Source organism: Embiotoca jacksoni, unplaced genomic scaffold (assembly GCF_022577435.1).
Source record: "Embiotoca jacksoni isolate LCO1_2020_lvr unplaced genomic scaffold, fEmbJac1.0.p SCAF_83, whole genome shotgun sequence".
Classification (NCBI taxonomy): domain Eukaryota; kingdom Metazoa; phylum Chordata; class Actinopteri; family Embiotocidae; genus Embiotoca; species Embiotoca jacksoni.
The window spans coordinates 42,044-53,827 of NW_027185440.1; the positions used below are offsets into that span (position 1 = coordinate 42,044).

The 11,784-nt window shown below is 40.0% G+C and overlaps 2 protein-coding genes across 2 annotated transcripts; one reads left to right on the forward strand and one right to left on the reverse strand.

The window, feature by feature from the left end:
- Positions 1–670: 670 nt before the first annotated feature.
- Positions 671–2,146, reverse strand: mrpl34 (mitochondrial ribosomal protein L34). Its single transcript, XM_069139526.1, has 2 exons — positions 2,024–2,146; positions 671–1,804 (listed from the first exon to the last, which is right to left on the reverse strand). The coding sequence occupies exons 1-2, from the start codon at positions 2,077–2,079 to the stop codon at positions 1,483–1,485; spliced, it is 378 nt and encodes a 125-aa protein (XP_068995627.1). The 5' UTR covers positions 2,080–2,146; the 3' UTR covers positions 671–1,482.
- A 2,524-nt stretch (positions 2,147–4,670) lies between these two features.
- LOC138192269 (protein ABHD8-like) lies at positions 4,671–11,730 on the forward strand. The gene is made up of 5 exons (XM_069139562.1): positions 4,671–5,048; positions 7,693–8,525; positions 8,672–8,842; positions 9,054–9,270; positions 9,384–11,730. Exons 2-5 carry the CDS (start codon positions 7,702–7,704, stop codon positions 9,594–9,596), a joined length of 1,425 nt encoding a protein of 474 aa, XP_068995663.1. The 5' UTR covers positions 4,671–5,048; positions 7,693–7,701; the 3' UTR covers positions 9,597–11,730.
- Positions 11,731–11,784: the final 54 nt, after the last annotated feature.

Below are 11,784 nucleotides of genomic sequence, written 5' to 3' on the forward strand. Positions count from 1 at the left end.
GTTTGTTAGTCGAGCCGATACGTGACAGACGGTGAAACTGTGAACAATTACAGGAGTTTAAAATGAGTTGAACGGCAATGCAATCCCCCTGTCAGACTCTAAATTGCCACTAAAATTGGATGTAATGACTAAGTAGCTGCTGATCAGTTTGTCAAATAAATTAGGCTGTATTTTAGCTGACATTAATTAAAAGAAAGGCTTATGTATAATGCAAAAAAAAAAAAAATGGGACTACGAAGGGTGGCTGCACAAGAGACATCAGTTCATTTGAATTAATATTAGTTTGTTTCCAGAAACTATCTTTACAGCAAACCAGCTACTGTAAAATGAATGGGCTAAATGTGTAGTTATATTACTCAGTTACTATTATGCACTTCCAAAAATGGAAAATGTTTTTAAAGTGAGAATGCCATAACACTCCTTGTGTAAAATATTTTCTTTACTAATAATGTGTGTTTAATTATAGGGCATGACGATATGGACCAAATCAAATATCTCTATATTTTTGACCTAATATCACAATACTGATACTGGAGCAATATTGTAGGGATGACTATTGGTGCTTTAGTAAAATACTTCTACAAAGAGATTTTTGATAAATAATCATCAGTGAGGTGGATATAACAACTAAGTGGTGAAGGCAAATAATAGAACAGCTAGAACTGTCTGGTAAGTTCAGAAAATGACATCTTTACTGGATGATAACAATTAAGCCACATCATCATGTTAAAATATCCTAAATCTAACACACTAACTAGTCTGATGTCACGATGATACAATTTCAATATATCAACAGCCCTATTTAATTATCGGGCATGTAACATAATTAATAATGTTCTGTTTCCTCCTCTTGTCTGATTTTTAGTTGGTCATAATGTACCATGTTTAACAATTTCTTGTATTGTAAATAAAAGGTTACTGATGGAAGTCTGTGTTAGTCTGCCTGATATAACTCAGGTCTCTGCTCTGTGAAAGTAGTTCTTGTATCCAACTCCTTAAATATCCAATTAATTAACTATTCATATGGCATATAGTTGAATAAACCTAAAACTTTGTCACACACAGTAATTAAAAGCCAGCTTCGAAGGTCATAACCGGTGTCTTGAGGCAACAACAAAAAAACTAGCCCTTTATCCACAGTCTTGGGGACTATTTTTGGTAAGTTAAGTACATTTCATGCAGCTTGTGTTTGTATTTCAGAAGACCACACACTGATTTGGCAAAAATCTATTTATTAGAGACACATTTTGCCTGGTGGGTGGGTGAAAGTACCAGGGCTCTTTTTGTTTTATTCATGACAAATGCATCTTGTCCATCAAAGACCGGTTTTCATTCTCCTCTTCTGGACTGTGGCGCTGCCAAACCCAAACCCAAACCACGTCCAGTATCACCAGTTACCGCCGACAAGTTCTTTGGGGCATGCTGAGCTCCTCCAGCACGGCCTGTTTCTTCAAAGTCTTACAGGTTGTTCAACAGGAGCTTTCAGTGTGAGAGGGATTTCCGTCCCTTCAACATGCGTCGCAGAATCACTTCGATGCCACCTTGTGAGCTGATCCTCTTGATCCAGCCGTGGGTTCTTTTGCGTTTAATGTTCTTGGGCTGGTACTCTGTGCCTCTTTTCCGGGTCCGGACCTGCTGGTATTGCCAGGGAAGCTGCTGGAAAACTCCTGAACCCTCAGCCTGTGAAGAGAGGAGCCCCGGAGGTCTGGAAACCTGAGGTCCTGCAGCTGCTCTGGGGACAATCCACCGGCTGAAGGACCTGAGGTGAGCGGCGCCAGTGACCGGGAGGTTCAGAGCAGGGATGCTGTTGAAAGAGTGCCGATTTAAAAATTTAATAAACAAATGCTTCTCTAATATTAAACATTATGCCACACAAATGATGTGATTACGGGGAGGTTGTAATAACATTCACATGCTGCACTTTACGTGAACGCAACACGGACAACTCGCTACGCTGCTAATGTGGCTAAGCTATCTGTCTAGTTGCAGTTTGTCTATCTTATAAATACGTGAGCTCTCTTACCTGTTGAGGCGGCTTATTCCGCGTAGTCGCGAAAAAGACGACAGTATAATATTCATTTTGAGGTATTTAACGATAAACAGTTGATATATAGACACTGAATGTCACAGGGCTGCTAGCGCGTCTCTGTACAAGGAGCAAAGTGATTGGCTCAGACTTCAGCCAATTAAATTGCTTCTTGCTGAAAGCTGCTTTTAGCGTATTTTTTTTTACCCCGAGTAATGGTTTCCAGGTGAAGCTTTCCGACCACAAACAATTTGTTTCACAATTAAAACGGTTTACTGACGAGGGTCCTGACGGGACCATGATTTTAGGATCGATTCTGCCACATGGCAGACGCCATACGAGCTAAAAAACACAAACGCTGAGATATGTGTGTTGTCAAACTGATAGAAAACATTGCCTGAGAGGTTAAATTGGGGTCAAATTAAACACACAAATGTTTTTGAAACATTGATGCACCTTTACACATTTATGATTTAAAAATTACTAAAACTGTACATTATATAATATATTAGATAACATATGCATTTTATACATTATTTTTTTGAATGAAAATCGCTCCAGATATGTACACAGTGCTCTTAACACGCCATTTAAATTGCTGAGTCATATCACACTCAAATAATTTTAAGTCGCATCTATATTGAAAACATCAGTCAATCACTGCGTCACTAACACCACAATTCATTTGGAATTCACTTATTTTTTTTCCAGGACTCAAATTTTTAAACAGCTAAAGAGCATCTGAAAACAGGTCTTTAAATAGCATTTAAAATAAAATTTATAAACACAAGAAATTTAGGAATATTTTTCTTTTCTTTTTTCTGTCATCATAGTGGTCCTTCAAAAACTGTGTCACTCCGAGATGGTAAAAGCATTCAGATCCTTTACTTTAGTAAAAGTACCACACTATAAAGAAATAGGCTATTCCATTAGAACTAAAAAGTCAAATTTTCTTGAGCTCAAAAAAAAAATATCTGCCTTTGTTCAGCTTTGTGACAATGCATTCACCAGCTGTTAGAAAAATTACTCAAGAGGCTTGGTTCAAAATCAAACACATCGGACATTTATTCTTGCAAGAAGGAACACATACATGCACCCTCAAAGAGAGGTGTCCAGCAAAGAAGGAGTCTTCCCTCCTCCGTAGGTCAGCTTTTTACAGTGGGACAAACAGTAGACCATCACCCCCATCCCCTTTGTACCTGTTTTTGTATGGTAATACTGAGTTGGTTGTAGGTCACAAGATAGTCATCAATTAGATGCGGAAAGAATCACTTGCAAATAAGACAGAAAACAAAGGAAACTTTTCGGGGCCTGAGACTTTCCGGAGCCACAATGCAAACAAGAGGAAGAGACAAATTTTTCCTTTCCAACACCAGCTAATTCAAGAGGTATTGTACAGTAATTATTGAATTTAAGGAGAATTTTCCCAACAAATGAACACCTATTATTAAAAAGAAATATTTAACATTAATTGGAGATAAAGAGTTTTTATTGGGCAGGGAAGGTATTGAAATAATAAAAATAACTACAGCCGTCAAACAAATGGAGTAGAGTAAACTTTAGGTAGGTAGGTAGGTATATACTTTATTAATCCCCGAGGGGAAATTTTTTTAGCCTCAGAGAGGGAACAAATATAAAGTAAGATAAAAAAAATAATCAGGTAAAGAACAAATAATTCACATTTGTATAGTTGCCTACTTTACTAAATATATTCCATATATGCATTTAATCTGTCTCACACTGCTCCTATTTTATTGGGACACCATCTCCTTACATTGCTCAGCTCAGAGGGCCTCACAAATGTTTAAAAGGTTATGTTTGGATTCATTATTTTTAAGGAATGGATTAAACAATAAGGCTTACATGATTAGAAATAGTTTGTATCTGCATCCCTTGCAGATATTTATTTGACTTCTGTCCTTGATGAGACCATAACATGAGGCGTGAGAAGATACAGTGTTTGGGGGATAGAATTGTCATTCAAGTGCTCCTCAATACAGTATAATATTTACTTTACAAGTTTTTTGGTTAATAAGAGCATTGTCCTTTCAATGCATCAGTAGTTGCCAGAGCAGTTTGTAATGTGATTTGTTAATTGATTTTGAGTCCCTTTATTGAAACACCAGGGCTTTGCAGGCATAAAAACAAAGCAATAATTGTTGTTTACACCAACTGCTGAACAATAACAGAAAGTACACAGTTGCTCTCAGGCTCTCCGCCCCATAAACGTCACAGTTGTCTCTTCAGTGACTGGCACGGACTGTCCCAGCAGCACTAATTTGTTGACGTGAGGATATCAAGAAGACATCATTTCTTAATCTATTAGATTAAAATGTGAAAGTCATGTCTACAGCTGCAATAAACACGGCCTCAGGTGTCACTTTATTATGATGCTGTTAAAATGGTTAAAACTCTGACGTGTGATTACTGGATCACACATGCAGGCCTGATCATGGCCGTGTGTCAGCCTACTTAGATAATTACCTGGACCATCATTTTATCATTTCTGTCACTGACTGCAGGCACGGGCACGCGCGCCTTTTTGCTTTTCTGTCAGCCTTAGCAACAAGAAAACACGCTTCTCCCATTGGCCTCCTCCCAGTAATCAGATGTCTTCCATTCGCCTTCCTTACTGCCACTCAGCAGCGAAAATGCCCGAAGACTGCCGGGGCTGCTGCGGATTCAAGGGCAGCAGGGCTGGGTAGGGTTTGGCCTGAGTGCGCAGTGGATGCTGAAGGGAGGGGGGGAAAAAAAAACCGTTTTGTTATCGTAATGGGTGTCCTATTGAAATGCAATTGGGACACTTTTATGGATGCATGCTTTCTCACAACTCGAGACCCACTCTTTTCTGTAATGGCAGTCTAATGAGGCTAATAATAGGCTTGTACTATTTTGCAGCATCTCTAGCGTAGACAAATTGTTGCGCCAAATGCAACGTTTTTCTCAGTTCAGTTTCGTCGGGCCTTATCTGTTATCTTTTGGTGCAAGTCTCTCATCACCTTAATCATCGGCGATTCTGCAGGTAAGGAATCGATTTATATTGCATCATGTTGTCTATTTAGCTGATGTTTATTGTGCAACATATTGTCAACAGCATCAATAAACGGCTGCAGGATGACTGCATGTATTTATCACTGTGACAGCGCCACAATAATATATCTATCAATAATATAAGCTGCACTTATGGTCTTAAACACAAGATTGTCCCATTCTTTTAATTTTAGCTGTTCATTTACGCGACGCAATTTTGTGGGGCCTCTAGTACATCTGTAAAAATAATTTTTGGTGTGTATTTACAAGAAATCTGCTGCCTGTATTGCAGTTTATGACCTGATGTTTTGAAATGATGTGCTTGTCAGCTACCCCAGACATTTGTGCATCAGCATTTTTAACAGAAAGTAGGTTATTATGGTCTGTTGTTGCAGATATAAGCATTTCAAGTGCGGCGTTTCATGTCATGCTGCGACGCACTGTTGTGAAAATACAGCAGCACAGTGTACCAAATGTATGTTATCTTACTGTAAGACTTGGCAGACATATCAACCTATATATATTTTGCAATGCAGACCAAAAACTCAACATGGCCGAGTAACCTTCAGCCTGTCTCACTGTAGGGTTTGTAGATTTCAGACAACAGTGCCAAAACCCAGTCCTGGTTGACGTATTGACGGATTGTAGGTCAGGAGGAGAATCCCCGATTTAATGATCAGTGCTGTTGTGGTCAGTTTTGTGCTACTGAGGTGAGGTGGACACCCAGACAGACAGACAGACAGACAGACAGACAGACAGATAGATAGATAGATAGATAGATAGATAGATAGATAGATAGATAGATAGATAGATAGATAGATAGATAGATATGTTTGCAGACTGGCAGCTTCATCCAGCTGTAACTGGAAATATCTGTTTTTCTCCTCTGTTAATGTTTGTGGAAAGCCAGATCCGTTATCATTCTGTGAGCTCCAGATTGTAACTAGATGTCACTTGATGCACTGACCTTCAGACCAACCTGGTCCCAATAACAACATGCCCTGCACGTGCACACATGAATCCTCCTGTAGATGAAGCTTTGTGTATTAAAAGTCAATAATAAAATGTCAGTAATACGCCTTCGCCAAGATGGTGTTAAATCCTAAACCTTTACAAGTTCACTGTTTATTATGGACGTATCAGAGTGATTCTGTTTGACTGGTACATGTAGGGTATGCGTCTGAGGGGAATAGAAGAACTGATATGTTGGACAACAACATTATGGAAACCACACAATCATGATAAAGAGAGTCCATGAATCCAACCTAGTCACAGTTGTTAATGCTGTATTCACTAAATTAAAGGTCATTCCTAATTATCCTTTAATTGTATTTTGAATCCAACAGCTGGATTTGGCTATATGTCCATGATTGAAGCACAACAATAATGAGCTGTAATGTGAAGTCTTGCCTGTATATGTGCACACTATGCTTTGTTTCACAGCTTTTTTAACCATGAAACAATAAAGCCTTGCCGTGAACTCCCTTACAGAAAAAAACACATGAATTTAAAATGTGCAAAAACTCATGTAATCAGATGTGACAACATGACACATGTGGCTGTGTACATATTGCAGAAATATATATTTTGTCCATGGGTAACACGTGGTTTTGGAACATTTTCATGGTGTAATGTGCAGCCATGTAGATTCACATGCGAAAACCTTTCTACATATTTTCCACATTATCATAAGTTGCAACATGTGGTAACGTGTGTCACACATGCGTACCATGTGGAAAACATGTGAAACTCGTGTATTTTCTTTAAGGGACTGTAGACTCTTCTTGCTGTGTTTCCTAGAGATAACCAGCTTGTGTTTCTATCAAAAAAGAGGACTCGTACAGCTTTGTTTGTACTTCTGCCAACATGCATGCAGTCTAGTTGTGAATGGACTTGAGCATGAAAACAAAGATTGTTTTTCTCTCATCTCCACTGCATACTTTGGAAAACGTCTGTCATACTGTTATGAGACATGCAGTCTACAGACATGTGCACGGTCATGAACTATGGCTGGTGTTTATATATATCCTGATTCTGAGCATGTGAAAAGGAAGGGCTATTAATAGCCAACATGTCGGTTGGATTGTAAATGGCCAGTCTTCAGTGACATTGAAACTTTAGTACAGGACAAGTATTTTTTCTGTGTTGTTTATGACGTGGATCCTCTTAATGTTAAGCTGCTTTGTCACCCAGGTGAGTGTGTCAGTCAGTTGGGCTTTAAAATGGCTGTTGGAGGTGGACTGGACGTGAACTTGCATGCTGTTAAACTGAAAGCCTCCGTGCTCCTAGTGTGATTTATTTTCCTCAACATCGACTGTGGACTGATGAAAGTATAAAGAAGACCGTTTCATTGTCACTGTTGCTAGGAAACAGCTTGGGTTAAATTTTCTAGGAATCACGCTGCGCCCAATATCTTTTTGCTGAGCAGTTGACATTTACAAACACTGCGATTGAACACATTTGTAATGCTTGAAATGTTTCAGAGGAAAAAAATGAGCTGTGAAAAGTAGAGCAAAACGCTCCAAAAATCCTCCCCAGTGTTCATACATGGTTTTCTTCTACCTATGCTTTGTTGTATTTAAGCATCTTAGCAGTGATCTGTTTTTTTGAGTATCTTTCTGATGTTGTTTTTGCAGGGAAGTACCATGCTGACAAGCATCACTGAAGGGATACTGTGCTGCCTGACTGGGAAGGCTGCCAGTCTGGTCTTGCCCCTGGAGTCATCTGAACCTTCAGATGGTTTTGAGTTTGTTGAGGTGAAACCTGGGAGAGTTCTGCGAGTGCGTCATATCATCCCCGAGCGTCAGCCCATAGAAACAGAGGAGCAAGTTGCAGGAAAGGAGAAGACAGATGTGGACTGTGAGGTTGACGGCTCTCCTGAAGATTCTAGAAATGAAAGTGATGCCGGCGGCAGTGTCCACTGCAAGAGGAAGATCACAGTGTACCGCAACGGGCAGCTGGTGATTGAAAATCTTGGGGACGTTTTGCACTCTGAGATCCTGCAGTGTCAGGATGGGGATCTGGAGCCCTGTAGCACTGTAGAGGTCGAACTGGCAGACTACAAAGAAATTGCCTCTTCTCCGGACCCTAACCCCATTCCTCCTCCTGTTCCTCCACCTCATGGGGAACAGAAACCTGCTCCGCCTCCTCGCCGCCGTCGGCGCAAGCCCAAGCGCACAGTGCTAATCGACTCCAAGAGAGTGATTTCAAGCTGCAAAGGGACACACTCAGATGTAGCGCTCTTCTTCGTGCACGGTGTGGGAGGCTCTCTAGACATTTGGAACAGCCAGCTGGACTTCTTCTCTCGGCTCGGCTATGAAGTCATTGCGCCGGACCTGGCAGGGCACGGAGCCAGCACTGCCCCACAGATCGCAGCAGCTTACACATTTTATGCCCTGGCAGAGGACCTTCGTGCCATCTTTAAGAGATATGCTCGTAAACGCAACATTCTCATTGGCCACTCGTATGGGTGAGGATTTGTGAGATGCTTTTGTTATAAATCTTTCAGCTTTGGAAGAGTCTGTGAAGCAATTTCACGGATGATAAAATTTATTTTTCTCACAGTGGCTTACAAGTTTCTAACATGCTGCACCAATCCCGTTATATCTCTTCCAGAGTGTCATTTTGCACCTTCCTGGCCCATGAATATCCTGATCTGGTACATAAAGTCGTGATGATCAATGGAGGGGGTCCCACAGCGCTGGAGCCCAGTCTATGCTCCATCTTCCAGCTGCCATCTTGCGTACTTCACTGTCTGTCACCTTGTCTGGCCTGGAGCTTCCTCAAGTAAGATCTGCAATTATATGATGACAAAATTGACACAAGAAACAGTGACACACCTGTGTAATTTTTGTCATTGCAGAAAAAAATGGTATTGCTTTTTGTCAAGACATTTGAAAAATATCACAGAAGGACAAAAGAAATAAACTTACATCTACTTTAGCACTTTAATAATGTATGTGCTTTTAAACTATGGACCTATTTTTCTCACCTTTAGAGCTGGATTTGCCCGTCAGGGTGCCAAAGAAAAGCAGCTGTTAAAGCAGGGCAATGCCTTCAATGTGGCTCCATTCGTCTTGAGAGCCATGATGAGCGGTCAGTACTGGCCTGAGGGCGATGAAGTCTACCATGCCGAGCTGACTGTGCCCATCCTTCTGGTTCATGGCATGTGTGACAAGTTTGTGCCCATGGATGAGGACCAGCGCATGGCAGAGGTATAGTACATCTTCATCCTCATGTATGAACACGGGCTGGTTTGTCAGAATAAATGTTTCGTTTGATCTGCTTTAGTATTTATTGTAATGTACATTGGTTTTGCGGTTTCTAGATCCTCCTGTTTGCATTCCTAAAAGTTATCGAGGAAGGAAGTCACATGGTCATGATGGAGTGTCCTGAAACTGTCAACACTCTCCTCCACGAGTTCTTTCTATGGGAACCTGACATGTCCAGAAAAGACAGAAGCAAGACAGACACAGAGAAGAGCGTCTCTGTCAGTGACACTCTTCACACACTGAAAATCAATAAGTCTATGGACAAATAACCAACAAGGAGTCTAGTTTTACAACAGAACCAAGCAGAAGGCCTTTTTTGGCAGTTGGCATGCGTTCTTAAGGCTACCAGGCTGAGAGCTGTTATAAACAGGGCCGCATCTTAAGGATGCGGACGACCACTGGTGCTCCAAGATAAAGCAGGAAAGAACATTTTGGTGAGAGGAAACAGATGCAAAGACACAGTCAGTTTCTGCTTCGCTTTTTGATACTAGTTTGTGCTCCATCGCAAAATGTTTGCCAAACGACACAATACCGGGGGGTCAGAAGGACTGTCCATTGATGATTTGTATTTGAAGTGTTTGTGGTGAAGAACTGACTACTACAAGATGCAAAAGGCGTACAATCCATGAAATGGTGTCATTTCCTCGTCTTTATCTTGAATATTCTGTAAAGTACTGCAGAGCTTCTGTTCTATATTTACACAATGGTTAACTTATGGTTGAGTCCATTTTAGATATACTTTCAATGGAACCTGGCAAAAATGATCTACATTAAGCTGAGGGGTCAGAGATCTGATTTGCCAGTGACTGGTGGTGAAGGACAGCTTATAACAAAAGTGTTGATAATAATGAAGTATTATCAAAGACTGACTGGATAGTAGTGGGAAGTGGGTGAAAGACATTAAAAATATACTAGTGTACATGCAAAATGTTAATTAATAATTGCATCACTTGCAGAGATAAATTATATTATGACTGCAGGAGAAACACACACAAAAATCATTGTCCACTTGCAAACCAGCCACCTATTTACCACATCGCAAACAATGTGCGATGTACACCATCTTTAAATAAAGCCTCACAATCACAGCTATTGTCACTAAAATTGGCTGATAGATTTCCAAACTACAGCAATTTATTTTCCATATAACTCTAATATGAAATCTACATAAATAAAGAAGCTTTGTGTCAGTGTTAAGCACAATGTAACCGATTCATCAAGTCATAGCTGCATGAAAATTATGTAATATTCAATAAGAGACTTATACTAACTGGTTTCAAAATCAGACCTTGGATGCCAAAAGCTTCTTCTTGACTCCAGCTGCCATTTCTTCAAAGCTCTGTATTATCCTGAGGATACAAAGTACAGAGGCCCTGTATGAGTTCAGAATTTGAAAATATATGAGGGTTGTTTCAGGCAGTTCCAATATATTGTCATATTGAAAACTTCCCAGTCCACTCCTCTTTGATCAAGTGTTCACTCTTAATGTGTAAGTATTATTTTTTATTTTATTTTGAAATAACGACTGCCATAAGAAATTGTGGTTGTATTGACCGCTTTATGCTGTTGTGTCTCAAGCTGATACATGCAAAACAAGTGTGTGTTACCCTACTACTCCAGTCCACCCTATTTATCTATTTGTGTCAGACTGACAGAACGAGCAGAAGATGTTGCTCACTGAAAGACATTCATTCATGGATGCTGCTTTGTCTCATAGTGGGACAGTAAGGTGCGAGTAAAAGCACAGTTTAATATGCTCCCTGACAGTGCTTATCTGCTGACTTGATCGTTTACTGTTTTGAGTAGCAGAGGGTGTAAATCTGTGAATTTGAAACTGGGTGTCCAGTGCTTGAAATCAAATATGAGTCAGCCAAAGGAGAAAGTCCCCTTAAAAAGAGGGACATCTGTGCTCACCATGCTGGTCTGTAATATAAATCTATATATGCATTTTGAGAAAATGCGAGAAACAGGACTTATTTTATGCAACTGCAACAAAATAGAGAGAAACAGAGTGAAAAGAAACAGATCTGACACTGACAGCTCTAAAACATTATATATATTCTCTGGACTTTTCAAAAACCAACAAGTGCTGCTAATGCAATGTACTGTATGTCTCCTTTGATGTAAAAGGTCAGTAAAACTGTATGGACTACAGGGTGCACATGTACTTCCTCTTATGCTACAAGTGTGCATATACAAATTGTCAGTGCTCATGTGTGCTATATCTTTTTGTGGTTAACAAAATGTGTTAATGTATCGTTGCATTTATTCATGGAAAATCATTATGTATGCACTGCCTGAATGTAGATGCATATTACATTATATAGCCTATCAAAACAGTTGGATTCAGTGTATGAATGTGCCTTTCCTGGCATGAAATAAAACAGATGTTCACAGTCCAAAGGTGTTTTTGCTCATTTGTTTGCTTCCAGTATTGTGTTTTTCTTCAGTGAGTGC